This window comes from Podarcis filfolensis, assembly GCF_964270895.1.
Source record: "Podarcis filfolensis genome assembly, chromosome: 9".
Lineage (NCBI taxonomy): Eukaryota > Metazoa > Chordata > Lepidosauria > Squamata > Lacertidae > Podarcis > Podarcis filfolensis.
In genome coordinates this window covers 68,280,326-68,299,751 of record NC_139610.1, presented here as the reverse complement: position 1 = coordinate 68,299,751, position 19,426 = coordinate 68,280,326, and the positions used below count along the sequence as shown (strand labels likewise).

General features: G+C 45.8%; 1 protein-coding gene across 9 annotated transcripts in view; it reads right to left on the bottom strand.

The window, feature by feature from the left end:
• The window catches only part of SLC4A4 (solute carrier family 4 member 4), a 352,153-nt gene that overhangs the window by 299,288 nt on the left and 33,439 nt on the right, over window positions 1-19,426 (bottom strand). For 5 of the 9 annotated variants that reach the window (XM_083571036.1, XM_083571040.1, XM_083571041.1 and 2 more), the window contains exon 2: window positions 10,739-10,812. In XM_083571036.1, the coding sequence (XP_083427162.1) occupies window positions 10,739-10,812 (74 nt within the window). Of the gene's footprint in view, window positions 1-10,738; window positions 11,526-19,426 lie in introns of those variants that run through there. The other 4 variants (XM_083571035.1, XM_083571037.1, XM_083571038.1 and 1 more) reach the window with 2 other exon arrangements.

The window sequence follows — 19,426 nt, the reverse complement described above, 5'->3', positions numbered from 1 at the left end:
ACTATGATGTGTTTCTATTATCAAGCTGACCGCGGCATTAAAACAATTCATCAGAGGTAGCAACTGCTGCTCCAACAACCAAAGGACGGCACCAGTTTTCTACTGAATGTGCCTTGCAGATTTGATCCTGCTAACTCTGATTTTCAATGGCACGTAATGCCGCTGTCCTGAGAGGCACCCTGCGCTCATCTTTTCATCCCTAGCTCAATGTCAGGCTTGCCGCAAAATGCATCCCTTCTTATTTATCCATTGACATGTTGTAGATTGAAAGATGCAGGGGAACATATTGAGTCCCCTGCCCCAAGGAGCTTACAATCCAAATTTCAGCAGTTAGGGAAATTAACTAAAGGGCTGACGAGGAGAGAGGGATGGGAAGGTAACAGGGGATTGGTGTGTACAAGTGCAATTCCACATGCTTTGGATTTGTTCTGGGGTGGGAGGGAAGAGCTAAGGTTTCAAGGAAAAGATTGGTTTGGTAGTGGGAATAGAAGAGATCTTGTCTGTCGGATGCTCTCCCCAAGGAGACACACCTGGCACCATCATTGTCAGTCTTTAGGTGCCTTTAATTCACACCTTTGGTAGCCAAGTTGCCTCCTACATCAATGCTCATCTTTTAGCGTAGTGGGTAGAACTTATTAATGAGCATTTTATGAAATTTGCATTTTTCATTGTTTGCAAATTTTTGGTTTTCAATTTCTTTTAGTCATTGTATTTCATCTTCTTGAGCTGCTTTGAGACTTTTTCTAATGTATAAAGCAAAGGACAAATGCAATACAGTGGTACCTCAGGTTAAGTACTTAACTCGTTCCAGAGGTCCGTTCTTAACCTGAAACTGTTCTTAACCTGAAGCACCACTTTAGCTAATGGGGCCTCCCGCCACTGCCGCGCCACTGCTGCGCGATTTCTGTTCTCATCCTGAAGCAACGTTCTTACCCCGAGGTACTATTTCTGGGTTAGTGGAGTCTGTAACCTGAAGCATATGTAACCTGAGGTACCACTGTAATTAAAAATGAACAATTACAGTGGTACCTCGGGTTACATAGGCTTCAGGTTACATACGCTTCAGGTTACAGACTCCACTAACCCAGAAATAGTACCTTGGGTTAAGAACTTTGCTTCAGGATGAGAACAGAAATCGCGCAGCAGTGGCGCGGCAGTGGCGGGAGGCCCCATTAGCTAAAGTGGTGCTTCAGGTTAGGAACAGTTTCAGGTTAAGAATGGACCTCCGGAACGAATTAAGTACTTAACGTGAGGTACCACTGTATTGGTTGTTGCTTATGTTTTGTATTTTGTTGCTGCATTTTCATGTTATTTTTATTGTTGTATTGTGACTCTAAGCACTTGTGAGCCACACTGAGTGGCAAAGAGGCACTGGAAAGGTGGGACACAATCTTTTGTATATTATATAAATAATATACTGCTTATGAAATAAAAGAAAGGGACAGGTGGAATTACGCAGGTCAACCTGGGATGGGAATTCTGGGCATAGGAACCATAAGCAAAAGGGAAAAAAGGTCTAGCCCTGGAGAGCAGAAGAATTTGGGGCAGATGAAACACATCAGAGCTGAAGACATGAAAATCACCGACAAGGACTATATCTTGGCATTTCAAAGGTGGTATTAACATTTTGAAATTCAGGAGGGGTGTAAAATTTGTACCACGCTTTGCCAGATGGCTTTGGTTGATGGGACCTGTAGTCCCAAACATTCAGTGGGCACGAGGTCAGGATGATTTAGAGCGAAGCACTTGAGCTGAGTATCTGAAGATCCAAGACTGGCAGGTGGCTTTCCCCAAAAGCTGAGACGGAGAGAAGAGTTGGCTGAGAGGCATGGGAATTAGGTTATGCCAGCCACAAACTGCAGCCAAAAAAACAAAAGCAAAACCTGACAAACTGTGAGAAGTTGCCAAGGTGGGGCCAGAGAGCCCTCTAGCTAAAAAGCTGGAGAGAGAGAGCAGCTGGAGAGGAACTGAGAATTCTGTAATCAGCAGCTAGGGCAAACTAATGTTCATTTTCTCTTTTCCGTGCTGGAGGCATCAGGTAAACTCACTGTTTTCGATGTATTCAGGCCTTGGGCCTGGTTTCGAGGCCTTTCTCACCCTAGCACAGACATGTTCAACCGGTCGACCGTGGTCGACAGGTAGATCCCCTGGTGATCCCCGTCGATCGCTGGCTCCTTATCGACCGCAAACTTTTGAATGATTGTTTCCAGCACCCACCCCCCTGGCTCTGTCCCTCCGCCATGTAAAGTGTGCACTGTTTTGTGTTTTCTTACTGCGCTGTTGAATACATTTCGAGTGTTTGTTATTGGCAGAGTTTGAGATGAGTAAAGTATTTGATTCTCCCGCAAAAAAAGCTCAACAGCTGTGGTATTCCCAACAGAAGCTCAACAACTTTTGTCTGCCCAAAGAAAGCTGAACAATTGTAGATCAACAACTCTTTGTCTCCCCCCAAAAAGCTCAACAATTCTGGTCAATTCTCAATGACAATGGGTAGATCACTTCTAGGTTTTTTTTACACTGGGAGTAGATTGCAGTCTCTTGGGAGTTGGATGGGCCTGCCCTAGTAGACTGCCTCTGGGAGGGGCTATATAGGGGGAGCGTCTCTGTTGGTCCCATTAGAACAGCCTTTCTCAACCTGTGGGTCCCCAGATGTTGTTGAACTACAACTCCCATCACCCCTAGCTAGCAAGGCCAGAGCTCAGGGATGATGGGAGTCATAGCCCAACAACATCTGGGGACCCACAGGTTGAGAATCACTGCCTTAGAAGCTTTCGCTCCTTCCAGGTCACCTTGTGGGAATGGAGGTTGGATGGTTGGGACTGTAGTGCATTGGCTCAAACCCACCCTTGAAAGGTAGTCTTATGAGGTTGTGCTAGGAAGGGGACTCATGTTTGGTCTCCTTGGTCTACATAATCCCACATGGTTCGTTCTTCTCCCCAGTGCTCGTCTAGAGGACAGGGAACCTTTGGCCTTCCAGATGTTGGTACTCCAACTCCCACCTGCCCCAGCCAACATGGCTGTCAGGGACTGGCTGGACAAAGAGGAGTGGTGGGAGAAACCAGCCGGGGAACCCCCAAAGGAAATCCCAGAGGTGGAAGGCCCAGAGCCAGGGGATTGGTGGTGGGGCACAGAGGAGAGGTCATAGGGAGAAGATTGGGAGGAAGGGCCAGATGCTGAAAGGGCAACAGGGTTTAGTGAGTAGAAAGAGCCTGTGATAGGAAGCCGTTCAAACTCCGAGGCTGAAGCAGTGGAGGGGGCACAAAAGCCTGATTAATAATCCAGGGAGTCCATCCCCCCACCCCTGGGTTATATAAAACATATCAGAACCACCAGTTTCCACTAACCCTTATTTCACAAGTTCTCTAGCTTATCGAGACTGGGAAATCTAAGTGGGGATTCAGCACTTATCTCAAAGTTATAATTAAACCTTTTATGGACAATGAAAAGGATAAGAAGCGGGGGGGCACGTCTTATCAAGTATGCAACAGCAGAATAGCCTGATCATTTCTAATCAGGTCTTTGAAGCGCAAGTGTCTTCCAAAGGCCAGTGTAATCTTTTATATAAATGACCTCTGAAGACTTTCATGACATGCAAGAACACGCCAGAAGACTTTGGCTTGCAAGACGGTCTGATAGTAAAGGGAGGAGGGGAAGAGAGGGGAAGGTCAGGGGACAGCTTTTCTGACCCACACGACCAGTTTAAACCCTGTGCTCCAAAACGCACGCCTCTCTCACCCCATTTCTTACAAAGACACAGAACTACTTCCCATGTTACACCCATTTAGCACCAAACTGTGGCTTGCACAAGGCTTGATCTGTAATACATTAATGCTTGTTCTATCCACAGAAGTTCCCAGGTTCAATTCCTGGCATCTCCAGAAAGGGAAAGACTCCATCTTGAAACCTTGGAGAGCCACTGCCAGCCAGTGTAGACAATACTGAACTAGATGGACCAATATCTGGAAGACCACCCCCATCCCTACAGACCCTCTCAGGTGATGAGATTAGCAGAGGGGGCTCCCCAGGTAGTTCCTTCACTGTTAGAGGCTCAGGGAAGGGGAGGCCTGGGAGAGGGCCTTCTCTGGGGCAGCCCCTAACCTGCAGAATTCCCTTCCCACAGAGGTGTGCCTGGTGCCTTCATTGTCCAGCTACCAGAGAATACTAAAGGCATGCCTCTTCACCCTGATCTTTGCCACTTGAGGTTTAGATTTTCAGATTCTCAAACTTTTAAAAAGGTAAAGGTACCCCTGACCGTTAGGTCCAGTCGTGGATGATTCTGGCACTCATCTCGTTTTATAGGCTGAGGGAGTTGGCGTTTGTCCGCAGACAGCTTCCGGGTAATGCGGCCAGCGTGACTAAGCCGCTTCTGGCAAACCAGAGCAGTGCACGGAAACACAGTTTACCTTCCCGCCGGAGTGGTACCTATTTATCTACTTGCACTTGACGTGCTTTCGAACTGCTAGGTGGGCAGGAGTAGGGACTGAACAACAGGCGCTCACCCCGTCACAGGGATTCAAACCGCCGACCTTCTGATCAGCAAGCCCTAGGCTCAGTGGTTTAGACCACAGCGCCACCCGCGTCCCTTCTCAAACTTTTGTTGGCATATATACAAGATTCGAGCAGGGTTCAATAAAAAAAAAAACCAGCAAAAAAATACTCATCCAAAAAAACACCACCCACCCCTAAACCCCTATATCTAAAACTTAAGTTAGTGTTGTCACTAACTCATTAAACACTGCAGAAACCTCCATCCTATCCCCAGCCTGAGTAAATGTAAGGAAGGCTACCTCACATAAGCTGAGGTGAGTATTTTTAGCACCCACATTATTTTGTGATTGAAAGTTGTTTAAAACTGTTTCTTAATATTGTGTTGTTGCTGTTGCTGTTGCTGTTGTTGTTGTTGTTGTAGTAGTAGTATGCTGAGCTAGTTGGGACTCCGCATAAGGCAGCTTCCTATGCTCCTATACTGAGGGAGTTACATGTCAGAGTTAGCCCCTTAAACTGGAAGCGGATGAGCAACCATTGCAATGCAGTCAAGGCAGAGATAGAAAAGCACTTCTGAGGGGATTGGGGCAGTCCTTTCATTCATCGCTTGTAAACCTGTTGCTAGAGTCGCACTCCCAGGCATCTAATCTGCTTTTCTTCCTTTGAGAGTGTGAGAGGTTAGAGAAGCCATGAGGCTTGCGTTGCCATGATCCCTGCTCTGATCAAGCAAGTGCAACTTGGATCCTACTTTAAAAGGCAAGGTTTTAAAGGTAGGGCTGAAATTTGAAATGGGACCACACTGAATTTTTCTGAGCTTCTATTTAACGCCCCCCCCAAAAAAATATATAAAGGCTTCCATTACAGGGGGACCACAATAGGGCATGGGGAGGGTGATGCAGAAGCCTATCTTCCAACTCTGGGTGCATTTTCATGGCTTTTGACAGCACCATTTTCTTTTTCCTATTTTTGTTTATTTTTTTGTTAAATTTCTATACCACCCTTCATCCAAGGATCACAGGGCGGTTGGCAACATAACACGATGAAAATACATAACATATTAACAAACAACACGTACAAGCCTTTTCTGCAGTGGCTCTTTCCCCTGGGAGGCTTACATATCTATAAGCGCCAAGCAAAGCTTTCCTCTTTGCCCAGGCCTTTGACCATGAGTAGGCAAACTAAGGCCCGGGGGCCAGATCTGTCCCAATCGCCTTCTAAATCCGGCCCATGGGAATCAGCATGTTTTTACATGAGTAGAATGTGTCCTTTTATTTAAAATGCATCTCTGGCTTATTTCTGGGGCATAGGAATTTGTTCTTCTTTTTTCCCCAAAATACAGTCTGGCCCCCCACAAGGTCTGAGGGACAGTGGACTGGCCCCCTGCTGACAAAGTTTGCTGACCCCTGCCTTTGACCAATTAAACAATCTATAGCTTGTTAAACTGTGGGGGGTATTGTTTCTGTCTGAAACTACAGTGCGCATTGTCTAATGTTGGGCTTATCATTTTTTGTTCCTGACATGTTATGATTATTGCCTGTACCTAAATGTTTTGCATCAGCAAAACTGTGATACTGGAACTCTAGAATCCCTAAATGTTTTTTAAAAAACAGGAAATATAGATAGTAGGACAGGAGTTTGGATTTTTAAAAGGAAAGTCGTTTCCATGAAGAAAAGCTTGCTACTGGCTTTCTAAATGCAACATTTCAGGTCCAGGCAGCATGTTCCTGGTCAGCAGCTATGATGGCTATTTTGTGAATGAAAATAGAGGTGGAGGTCAAATGGTCCTTTCTCCCATTCCGCCCCAGGCTTGCCTGTTGTCACTTCGTTTCACACAGTTCTCTTGTCCTCCAGAGACAGGATTTGGCCTAGAATCCAGCCCCTAATTACAACACCAGAAAAAGATGGAGGCAGCCCCAACTCCAATATTGCATTCAACATCGTGAATTGGAGCCACAGAGAAACAATAATCCCCTGCAGTTGCTGAGAAGGCAAGTAAGATAAACTTATCTCTAAAGCACTCAGTCTGATGAATGCACTATACACACAAAAATTGCTCATAATTTGTGGCTAACTTCCATCTGCGTTAATGTGAGTCGTGTTAATCCATTTTCCATCCTGCAGAGTGTTCTAATTAACCCTCCAGACAGAAAATCTGAGCAACTGCTGAACATCTGTCTATTACAGGTACAAAAAAAAATATGAATGGACAAGCCCTCCGGGACCCCCTTCCTGCTTCCTTTAAAATTCCAGTAATTGAGCTGTCAGATGAGAAATCTCAATTTCTCCACTCCCCTATGAAGTCATAGAGGCTGCCACAACTTTCACAGGAATTCACGTTTGCTGAGCCAAAGGGCTTATCTCGAAAGGATAAAGGTGGAGCTCTGAAATGCTTTCCAGTTCTTAGGGCAAAAATGTTTTATCTTGTAAAACACATCTGAAGCTCCACCAAGTTCAGGATTTAAGACTATTTGGCCTCTCAAGGAAGGAATGTACCAAGAAGCCAAGGAGGGGGTAAACTTGCTCCTGCCATGACACTCTCTGTTAAGAACCAGGCCAGGAACCTCTCTGAACACTTTTACTCTAATTCAGTAGGGACCATGTGTGAGGACTAGGACTAAAACCCCTTCGGAAGGCAGGAGCCAACAGTGGGGCATTCAAGTTCAGAAAGGAACAAGCTATCAACAAGGTGGGCTCCAGAGGCAAGTGCTTCTAAGGAAGGATGTTTCAGAGCTCAATTCAAAGTGTTGGTGCTGACCTTTAAAGCCCTAGACAGCCTCCGCCCTGTATACCCGAAGGAGTGTCTCCACCACCATCGTTCAACGTGGAGTACAGGGTCAGGTTTAAGGTGCTGGTTTAAACCTTTAAAGCCCTATACGGCCTAGGACCCTCGTACCTATGGGACCGCCTCTCCTGGTATGCCCCGCGGAGGACCTTAAGGTCCATAAATAGCAACACTCTAGAGGTCCCGGGCCCTAAGGAAGTCAGATTAGCCTCAACTAGGGTCAGGGCCTTTTCAACACTGGCTCCGGCCTGGTGAAACGCTTTGTCTCATGAGACCAGGGCCCTGCAGAATCTGATTTCTTTCCGCAGGGCCATCTTTCCTTTTCCTTCTGCGATAGAACCCCTATTTGGGGACTTCCCTGGCTTTTTTCTGTCCCATGTAGAACCAGTTTGGATAGTTGGCATTGGTGAAGATTTGATGTTTTCTCCCCCCAAACAGTTTTTGATCTGGGCTTCCACTGAAATGAGGCTGCATTTTAAGTAGTATTTTAATCTTGGTTTTAAGTTGTATTTTAATCAATTGTTTTTATACCTGATGCCCAGTCTTGGCCAGGGAGGGTGGGGTATAAATAAAATAAAATAAAATAAATTTAAAAAAAATAAACCCTGACACTGAGGTCCTCCTCCAAGGGTCTTCTGCTGGTTCCATCACTGCAAGAAGTGAAGCTACAGGGAACCAGGCAGAGGGCCTCCTCGGTAGTGGCACCCTCCTTATGGAACACCCTCCCATCAGATGACAAGGAGATAACCAATTACATGACTTTCCGAAGACATCTGAAGGCAGCCCTGTTTAGCGAAGTCTTTTAACGTGTCGTGTTTTGTTACGTTTTTATACACGTTGGAAGCCACCCAGAGTGGATGGGCACCCCAGTCAGATGGGCGGGATATAAATATGAAATTCTTATTATGAAGGAGGATATTCGAGTTTCCAAAATATCAGCACATAGACGAAAGGACCAGAGAAACAGCATCTTCCGGGCAAGCAAGAAGGTACACTTCCTCAAGGAGTAGCAGCCCCTGTGAGGAAAAGCAGTGTGCAGGTGTTCACTTTGGTAGGAACTTCTCACTACCATAAGCTTGGTAGGTGAACAGCAACAATCAGCTGACAGTCAGTGCCCTTGAAGTGCTACACATAGGACTTCCCCAAGCATCAGCAACACTTTGTAGATGTGGCACATAAGGTTTCCCAACCGCCAGCGATCAGCTGATTGTCAGCATTTGGGATCTGCTGCATGCCCTTCTTTGTCCGTGTGTGGTTGGATTTCAAACCCTGTGAGCAAAAGCAGGTCATCTGACATCACTGTGGCATCAGGTGGTTGACAGGTGGGTGAGTCCGCCCACCTGTCAAATTTGGCCAAAAGGTGTGTGTGGAAATAAGGATACAGTAGGGTCCAGTTCCCCACATCTGAATTAAAAGACTGAAGAGGAGCCCCAAAACTGAGGTTTGCTTTCCAGTGGGTTTTATAAACGCTGCTTTGGTGGCACTTAAGGAAAACCAGCCTGTGGTTGATTTGATTGACATCCTATGCCCTTTTAACAGGTTTGTGGGGAAACTGTGACTTCCCAGATGTTCTGGACTCATTTGGTGATTAGTTAGGGATGATGTAGTCTGTTTAGCCTGGAAAAGAGGAGATTGAGAGGAGATACGATAACATCTTCAAATATTGCAAGGGCTGTCACATGGAGGATGGAGCGAGCTTGTTTTCTCCTGCTCTGGAGTGTAAGACCCAAACCAATTGATTCAAGTCACACACACAAAAAGGAGATTTCAACTAAACATCAGGAAGAACTTTCTGACAGAAATAGCTGTTTGATGGTGGACTCTCCTTCCTTGGAGGTTTTTAAGCAGAGGTTAGGTGGCCATCTGGCATGGATGCTTTAGCTGAGATTCCTGCATTACAAGGGGTTGCAGTAGATGGCCCTCAGGGTCCCTTACAGCTCTGTGATTCAGTGATACATAAAGGAAAGTCCTACCGCTCTCTGCCAAGTGAGCATGTTGAGGGAGGCAGCATCTATGAAAAGTCTGGGCCCAGTGGAGTTGCTGGAGGGGACTCACCTTGGGGTCAACCTAAGGACAGGGTCTTGCAAGGGACCCCACCCACTTTGTCTGTAATTACAAGGCCTCACTTTTCTGGTGCCTTCAGGAAGGCTGCCCAATCTAGCCTTAAGCTGTCTCTCAAAGTTGCTATCATAATAAAACGAGGCAATCCCATGAACAGCAGCCTGCATTCCTTAGAGGAAAGACGGGGTGCAAATGTTATCATAATACTGTCAAATCTCATATTTCAGCGTGCATGTTTTGCCAGCGAGGGAAAATGTCGCTGGCAATGTGTCCCTCGTTCTGCCAACCCATTTGGCAAAACAAGTCATTCTAAGCATGAAAGCTTTTTCAAAAAAAAAAAAAAAAATTGCTGAAGTAAAGGCAGTTGGTATGAGTATCCACGACAGAAAAGATAATAAATAAATAAATGCATTTATTTTCTAAACGGTGTTAACTAGAGATGTTCCCCAAACTCTGACTGCCCACCAGAGTTAGTTTGGCATTGACTCTGGGCTTTTAAATCCATGAGAAACAGTTAATGAAATCAGTTTTAAGGGTTTTTTTGGCTTTTCTGTTTGTTAAAAAGCAAATGAACACACAACAGGAATATTTTCAGCAACTGAGCCTTCCCAGAAGTTTTTTTTGGAGGGGGCGGGGGGAGATTACTAATTTTTCCCTGCAGGAACTTCATGTGTCCACAAGCCCTCATTGAGCTCAATGGACTGGCTTCCATGCAAATCCAAAGTTTAAAGCTGGCCCATGGAATCTGAAAACGCTACCCCTCTCTCCAGGAGCTTTCAAGAGTCATGCGAAAAATCTACCAACGCGTGGCACTAAAAAACGTTTTGCAGATTGACAGGTATGCTTCCTTTCCGCCTTTGTGGAAAGGCAAAAGGGAAAACTTCTCTGCCACTCTGCTCGGCGAAGTTTTAAGTGGGAGGGGACTGGAGAGAAAGCCTTCCGTCATGAAAAGTCGTGTCCTGATCTGAAAGAATCCCTCAGGAAAGAAAAGAAGTGATCCTCTTAGAGAAGGCTCCGCCTCTGCCCCTCCAAGGCCTCCCTTTCATAGCCAGCCCTGCCGGCCTCGTTTAGCATCAGGCTCGCTAAACGCCTTGCCGTCTGCATTATCCTTTACGGAGCAGCGATTCGCTAAGCACCGATAAGTATTCCACACATCAAAAGCCAAAACTGCATGAGAACCAAGTATGCATTAACTCGGAAGTGTGGAAAAACCGTGGCACTCAGAAACACCCCATAGACGTTCTCAAAACAAAACTCTCCATTATTAATGAACACTCCCCATTCATTCCCAAGTGCAGTTCAGCCGGTAAGGAGACTTCCCCATCCCACAATGCCTCTGGATCATGAAAGGGGCAACCTTTGATCCATTCACGAAACCAAGACACAAAGAAACGAGGGACGGCTCCTTACCTTCCACCTCCTCGTCGTCGCACACATGCTTCAGGAATGAGGCCCCTCTGTCCAAAACCGCCTCATCCTCCATCCTGTAGTAGTAGAAAAGGAAGAAAGAGTGTTCAGACTTCTCCTGGAGGGAGCCACTCGAACTGGCCCAGCTCCTGGGCAGATTCACTTGCAGGCTATTGTTCATGTTACAAGAGAGCAGGGTCGCTTTTCACTCTGGGCTCGCCACTCCTTCATGCAGCTTCCCCCCCACGGCGCTCAGCTCCTAATCTCGACGGGGCATCGCAAGACGGGGCAGGTGGGAGAGGGGAAAGGGTGCTTGCAACTAGAAGGCTTTTGTCTTCTCCTTCCTTTTCTTTTTAATTAAAGAGATGCCGCGAAGAGGAAGAGGGGCTAGAGCCGCTGGCGGAAGCATTCACGTTTAAAAAAAACCCCACGCAAGGTAGCTGTCCACAGAGAGGCGCGCATCGTCTAGCAAAAGGCGGCGGCAGATGCGTGCAAACCCACAGACGGGGCCGATGCTCCCACCAGCCCCCTTAATACCAGCAAAGCACACTTCTTCACTGCGAGGCAAAGCTGCGTGTCACATGTTAGCCTTACGGAAATCTGACATCTGAGGATTATCCAGGAACCAGCAAGCTCCAGCAAGTCAGAGCGCCAGGCTCATTTGCATATCTCGGACGGTCACCCACCTATCGTTCTTCTCCAGTTCCCTCCCTCTCAAGCATGTGTATCTTGTCGATTCCCTCCGTCCCCTTTATCACAAATAAAAACGTTAATGAGGTTGCAACGGTTATTCAATTCCATTCATTGATTTATTTTTCCCCCTCCCCCTTTTAAAAACAACAACTGGCTTAAAAGGTTTCCCACAAGAGACACTTCCCGTTCTCTTCCAAGCATGCGTGCATAGAAGGAAAGCATGCTTCATGCGTCGGGCAGAATGATTTTACTAGGACACCGAGGTCCAGCACCAACGGCCTTCTGGCGGTTCCCACACTGCGAGAAGTGAAGCTACAAGGAATCAGGCAGAGGGCCTTCTCAGTAGTGGCGCCCTCCCTGTGGAAGGATGTCAAGGAGATGAGCAATTATATATTAGAAGACACCTGAAGGCAGTCCTGTATAGGGAAGCTGTTTAGGGTTTAAGGTTTTACAGTGGTACCTCAGGTTACATACGCTTCAGGTTACAGACTCCGCTAACCCAGAAACAGTAGCTCGAGTTAAGAACTTTGCTTCAGGATAAGAACAGAAATCATGCAGCAGTGGCGCAGCGGCAGCAGGAGGCCCCATTAGTGGTGCTTCAGGTTAAGAACAGTTTCAGGTTAAGAACGGACCTCCGGAACAAATTAAGTACTTAACCTGAGGTACCACTGTACTACGTTTGGAAGCCGCCCAGAGTGGCTGGGGCAACCCATTCAGATGTGCAGGATACAAATAAATAAATTGTTGTTGTTGTTGGCGGATTTAATTGATGTTAGGCTAGCAGATGGGCAGAGCAACCCAGAGATGGCCAGTGTGGGGTGGTGGTTAAAGTGTTCAGCTAGGACTTGGGTTCAAATCCCCACTCGCCCGCCAGGTGACCTTTGGGCAGGTCATTGCCTCTCAGCCCAGCCTACCTCACAGGGTTGATGTGGGATTAAATGGAAAGTTATAATAAATCACTATACAGTGGACGCTCGGGTTGCGAACGTGATCCATGTGGGAGGCACGTTCGCAACCTGCAACGTTCGCAACCCGCAGTGCCACATCTGCGCACGCGCGGGTTGCAATTTGGCGCTTCTGCACATGTGTGACTGCCAAAACCCAGAAGTAACCCGTTCCAGTACATCCAGGTTTCGACGGGTTCATAACCCAAGAAAACGCAATCTGAAGTGTCTGTAACCCGAGGTATGACTGTATAGGCAAACAACTAAAATTTAATATATGCTTATCTAGTGTATAGGTATATAAAAGTGTTACCAACAATATGTGGTTATTTACAACCTACTAAGTTTTGTATAGGGACGCGGGTGGCACTGTGAGTTAAACCACAGAACCTAGGACTTGCTGATCAGAAAGTTGGCAGTTTGAATCCCCACAACGGGGTGAGCTCCGTTGCTCAGTCCCTGCTCCTGCCAACCTAGCAGTTTGAAAGCCCGTCAAAGTGCAAGTAGATAAATAGGTACCGCTCCAGCGGGAAGGTAAATGGCATTTCCGTGCACTGCTCTGGTTTGCCAGAAAAGGCTTAGTCATGCTGTACGCCGGCTCCCTCAGCCAGTAAAGCGAGATGAGTGCCGCAACCCCAGAGTTGGCCACGACTGGACCTAATGGTCAGGGGTCCCTTTACCTTTATATATACACCAGCACACTTTAATGCAACAGTCAAATGTGGAGATTAGCCATGTCTGGTAACACTGTTTCCAGTATTGCCTTGTGAGTTAAGTACATCCCTGCATCTTTGCAGAAAAATAGCATCTGCGCACTCAAGTGCACAGTTACATACAGCATGCAAAAACCTGTATTCCTTTGGCGAAACCCTCCAACTTTATCAGCAGGCAGGCAACAAGCTACTCTGTGAACCAGTGTGATGATAAAAAGATGTTGCATCCTCCACAAGCTAACATTTGCCAGCTGAACACCCAACACCCATTCCCCATTCAAAGCTATGCACGCACACAAGTTCCCCTAGAGTTCACCATGTTCATGAAATTGTTCCATGTCATGTATGTGTCTCTGGTTGCACACACCAAATGGTTGTTCTGGCCTGTCCACCATCTTTGCATCTGCATACGCATGCAATTCTTTTGAAGCAGCAAAGTAGTCTCTTGCTATAAATTCAGCTGAATAACAGCTGGAACAGATGGTGAGGAATTTCTGGTCTGTACAGAAATCTTCAGCACATGTATTGCTCCCTTGATTACTGAACAAAATCTATTTATATTGTCTGGATAGCAAAAGGTTGTCTGCTTAAAAACCATGAAGGATTTTGAGGCCACGCATTCTGGGGAAGGAGGGAGAGAGCAGTTGCACAGGAGCCCACTATTTTGATCCACTTTCTACTAGTTGTTATGTCTTTTTATTATTATTTCAATCCGCTTTTTATTAATTGTTGTGCTCGTTTTCAGGGCTGCAGTGTGGATCGATGGGACCTTAATATTGTCCACAATCGCTTATCGTGGAATTTCTTCATATGCCACCTCGTGAGGGCAACTGCCCTAAAAGCCACTTTAATGCACTCTTTTAATAATAGTAGCTTTGGATGTCCTAAAAATACGTGTTTGAAACTTGTGGGTTGACAACCACGCAAACAGGCAATCGTGAATTTCGCCCTCATAGTGTGAAGGATTTGAATTGTTAATCAGTGTGTCCAAGCCAGATGCGAGCAGAAATTAAGCTGCTTCTCTCCAAAGGAGTAAAAGCAGCTAAACAGATGGGGTACTGCCACCTTTCGGCTACAGAGTCTCATCACAGGCTACAGATTTATATATTTTTAAATGATTTTTAATGCAAATCAACTGTGCAACAGAGGAAAGGCCTTCTTGTGCTAAGTTTAAATGGACAATTATTTGCTGACAGCCAATGAAAAATAATTTTCTTTTTTCTGCTTGAAGAAGGAACAGGTTCATAATAATAAATAATAATAATAATAATAATAATAATAATAATAATAATAATAATAATGCATCCAGTGAAGCTATATGGGCAGAACTCTTCATATAAGTCTAGAAAGTGATCTGTTGTTTTTTTATCTCCCCATATCCTGCCAGTGGGTCTTCCATAAGTATCTGGTTGTCCAGGTTGGCGGGTCTTTTGTGTGAAGTAGAGCTCTTCATAATCTTTTTAAGTCCACATTGAAAATACACATTTCTTACTGCGAGGCCCTTTAACTCCCCAACGGTTTGACTTCACCCTTGAAGGCACAACCCTTCCATTGTCTCCTGAGACAGATGGATGCCAGCCAGGTAAAAAATTACAGCTCTAGTTCAGTCTTGAAGATGTCAAGATGTCAAAGGCTTTCAGAAAAGTATATTTCATACTTGGTGAGAAATGCACTGCTATTAATTTTAAATACAGAAAGCGGGTAGTCTGAAAGTTTATTTGCTGGGAATACTTTATATATTTTTATTTAAAACATTCATAACAACTAAAAAAAAAGTGAACATTTAATCTGTTAGATCAACCTGTTCTTGTAACAGTTGATTTAAAAAAAAAAGGAAGAACCCGAGTGCAATCATATGTATGTCTACTCAGAAGTAAGTCCTGCTGAAATCAACAGGACTTACTCCCAGGTAAGCACACTTAGTGTTGTACCTTGAATTGCAGATATTGACATAACATTGGAGCTATCACAAATGTGAATATATGGCAAATGTATTTCCAATAATTTCTACTTATGGGCTTTTCTAGGGTCTAAAATTAAGATTTCCCAAAATGACATACAAATTAAAGTGAGGGTTATGGATAATTCAAAATGTTGCTGCTATTTTTTTATTTTAAAAAATCCATTTGGATATCCTCATTTAGTGTCCTTTTTTATTATGGTTCCACACTCTCAAGCATGCACATTTACGCTTCTCTTAAAGCTACCTAATTCCTTCAGAAGCTCTTCCATCTGTTCTTGGTATCTCTCTTTTTAAAAAAGGAAGAAAGAAATTGCACAAGCCCTCAGTATATACCTCCTTGTAAATGCTTCGTACGCAAGTTGTTTTTGTGTCAGAACCAAAGTTCAGACCTCTGCCACAGTCCTAGGAATCTCTGCACAGAAATTCCAATTTGCTGGGAGAGGGAGCGGAAATTTTGACTGCTGTCATTTCAAGGTTGCTTTCGAAACCTGCAGGGAAAATGTAGCAAAAGTTTATGCCAAACGCACTGAAGGAACATCAGTCAGCTGCGGAACCTATATGGGTAGCGTTCAGTACGTCCAATAAAAGAGCCCAGTTGAAATACCACTCCCTTTGCAGTCGGTGAAGTCAGAACAGGCTACGAGAGCATGCAAAGTCAGGGGAGGGGAGAGAGGCAGGCAGGCAGGCAGCAGTGGGGCGGGAGAGAGAGAACAGCGACTCCATTAATAGCTTGAGCCTGTTGGTCAACACAGGAGCATAATGTTAGAATTACACAGAATGAAACCGGCCTTGGCCCCTCCCATTTGTGAAATTAGATCTTCTGGCTACACAAATAAGTACCACCAGGACAGTTAAGCATGATCCAGCAGGAAAAAGCACACACATACACACACACAAATATTTCTGCACACAAAATTCAAAATATGTTTCGCCTACCTAGTACCTGAACTTCCACAGCAGCAGTCTGCTATTGAAACGGAGGTAGAGGTCTGGTTTACTAACTATACGATGTAGTTTAACTTACTTCCATTCCGGAAAATATTGGCTCACACATCCTGTGCTTGAACATATGATTTTCAAACACCCTGTGCTCTGGGAACATTTTCCTCATGTATACGTTTAGCAAGGAGTCCCTGCACAAAATTTGCACCCTGTACAAAATTTCATCTAACTAGGTGACATTTCCCCATCCTTGGCGTACTTTTCCTCCAAGTCGCCGAAATGAAATGTAGACCTCGTATGGGGCTCTGAAAGAGACTTCCAAATAGATTTCAGCATGTCTGCAGTTCAATTCAGTTCACGGAGTGCCAAAATTAGAGCTCTTCGCCAAACCTTAGCAGGAATAGCAAAGTATTTACTACAACTGAAAGCTTTGCTCCAGTGCTTCACTCAACTAAATTTTTACATATCAGGATGGCAAAGGGCAAAATTTAATTGGTTTGCTTGCCACCTTATGGACACGCTTGTGTGGGATGCTCTTCCTGTGTCTTTTAACAGAATATATATACAGTGGTACCTCGGGTTAAGAACTTAATTCGTTCTGGAGGTCCGTTCCTAACCTGAAACTGTTCTTAACCTGAGGTACCACTTTAGCTAATGGGGCCTCCCGCTGCTGCCGCTGCGCAATTTCTGTTCTCATCCTGAAGCAAAGTTCTTAACCTGAGGTACTATTTCTGGGTTAACGGAGTCTGTAACCTGAAGCATCTGTAACCTGAAGCGTCTGTAACCTGAGGCACCACTGTGTGTGTGTGTGTGTGTGTGTGTGTGTGTGAGTGTGTGAGTGTGAGTGTGTGAGTGAGTGTGTGTGTACATACACACATACACACACACACACACACACACACACACACACTAAAGGACATGCTCTACAGAGAGCTGGCTTCAGGCATCAAGTCTATTGGCAGACCAATTCTGCGTTACAAAGATGTCTGCAAGTGTCATGGCATGAAACCTGTCAACATCAACCCCGCCATGTGGGAATCCCTTGTAGACAGTGCCCAGAGACAGGCAGTCAGGTCCTGTGTCCATAGCAGTGACCAGAGTAGGGATGACCGCAGGGAATAGCCCAGAGACAAGAAACGCCATGGTGCATCTGCAGCAGCACAACCGGACGCCTTCATCTGCCCCAGCTGCAACAAAACATGTTGTGAATATCCCTTACATACAGTGGCCCATCTAGTCCTGCATCCTGTTCCCACATTGGCCAACCAGATGCCCACAAGACGCCTGCATGAGCACAGCAGCACACTGCCCACCTGAGATTCCCAGCAACTTGAATAGCAAGGGTTTGGCATTGTGCAACCTACATGTACCAAGTTCTTTTTGACTGATAAGTCACCTAGAAATTCTTTAAATCAGTTGATCGCCCCAAGTCAGTCACTGACTCATGTAACTTCCCCGTTGAAAGGAGTTTCTCAATACAAGCAGGAAGTTTGAATTAATCATTGAGAAAGTTTGAATAAATCATTCAAAAAAAAAACCACCCTCCCGCGCAAACCAGGAAGTGTCACAAAATACTTCATCAGGCCCTATGTACATATTCAAATAATGTTTACACACACACACCTCAAAACCAGTCAGGCACCCCTTTCCACCTTTTGAGGAGAAAGCAAGGGGGTATCTTAAAATCAAAGGAGGTTCCATGAACATCACACTTCTTCATAAGGTGCAGAGAAACATAGCAGAAAATATCTGAGCAAAACAAGGGCAATCTCATTCATCCAAAGGGACTGGGGGGAGCATCCCAGAGTCTGGCACCCCAATCCAGCAAGGGGGCTGTGATAGGAATTTTGAGGTCTTAGATATATGTTAAATGTTCACAAGTGTACCAACCAAGCACGTACATAGATCAGCACAGGAAGACCGACCTGAGACCATTTTGATTCCCAAACCGACCAAATGTTTTCCCTGCAAGGAGGGAGGGGGGCTAGGAAACTTCCCCATTGTCTATTTCCTCACAAATCCTGTCTTAAGGGCACATTTAAGATATGAATAGGGTGTGAGCCTGTGACATGGCCCAGGAGCTAAGTATTTATCATTACAAAAGACTGGCCAGGCTCCCCAGGCAATGCAATCAAGTAAGCAGGGTATCCAATCAAGTAACCTGCCAGACAGGAGATAAACGACAGGAGAAAAACAACATTCAAATTTTTGTTTTAGACTGCCTTTTCTGTGATGTAGGTATGATGTATCTGAGGGGTGGTCTTAGGTTACACCACTTCTGTGATGTATGTATGATGTTTCTGGGGGTGGTCTTGATCTACAGGGTGGCAATTTCAAAAGTCTTTATACGGCCTTGTGCGCCATTGTTCTGGATTCCTCCTCCCTCCTGCGTGTGGTGAGTGAGGACCCTGTTGCAACAGATCAATAAAGATCAGGCTTATTAGCCGCTTTGCTTCTCAATATTCTCTGGTTGGCCTCTGTTATTTTCTCCTACCAATAGGGAACCTACGTAAGGACTCTATATGCGCTCTTGGGTGCCCCATAAGGGGAAAAGGGCAGATTTTTGTTTACAACAGTGCTTAGCACAGAGTAGCAGACACCAGCATACAATTGCTTCAGCTCCAGTGTACTCCCACTGCTGGTGTATGAAGCAAAGTACACATGACATAATCCACTTGTAGAGTTGGGAGGGACCCCAGGGGGGGGTCATCTATTCCAACCCCGTGCAAGGCAGGGATCTCCTTGCCCAACATGCGGCTCCAACCCACAACCCTGAAGTTAAAAGCCTCATGCTCTAGCTGAGCTATCCCATACCTATCCTGTAGTTTCTTGAGAAATGCTATCGTTTGATGCGTTCTCCCCTCAAACCAGCTTCCATCCAATTTGAAAACATAAGCCACGGTTAAGCTGAGGTATGTACAGGACAGGTAGCCATTGCACGTGCTCCACCGACAGTGCGGGGAGTTGCAGGCATTCGGAAACAAATCAGGCAATGTGTATCGGGTAAAAACATCCCCACTTGCTCCCTGGTATGTAAAGGTAAACGGACCCCTGACCATTAGGCCTAGTCGCAGACGACTCTGGGGTTGCGGCGCTCATCTCGCTTTATTGGCCGAGGGAGCCGGTGTACAGCTTCCAGGTCATGTGGCCAGGATGACTAAGCCACTTCTGGCAGAAGCAGAGCAGCGCACGGAAACGCCGTTTACCTTCCCACCGGAGCGGTACCTATTTATCTACTTGCACTTTGACGTACTTTCGAACTGCTAGGTTGGCAGGAGCAGGGACCAAACGACGGGAGCTCACCCCGCCGCGGGGATTCGAACCGCCGGCCTTCTGATCGGCAAGCCCTAGGCTCTGTGGTTTAACCCACAGCACCATCCGCGTCCCTTCCCTGGTGTGTACAGCAATCTAAAAATGTGACAGAGGGGAAGGAACT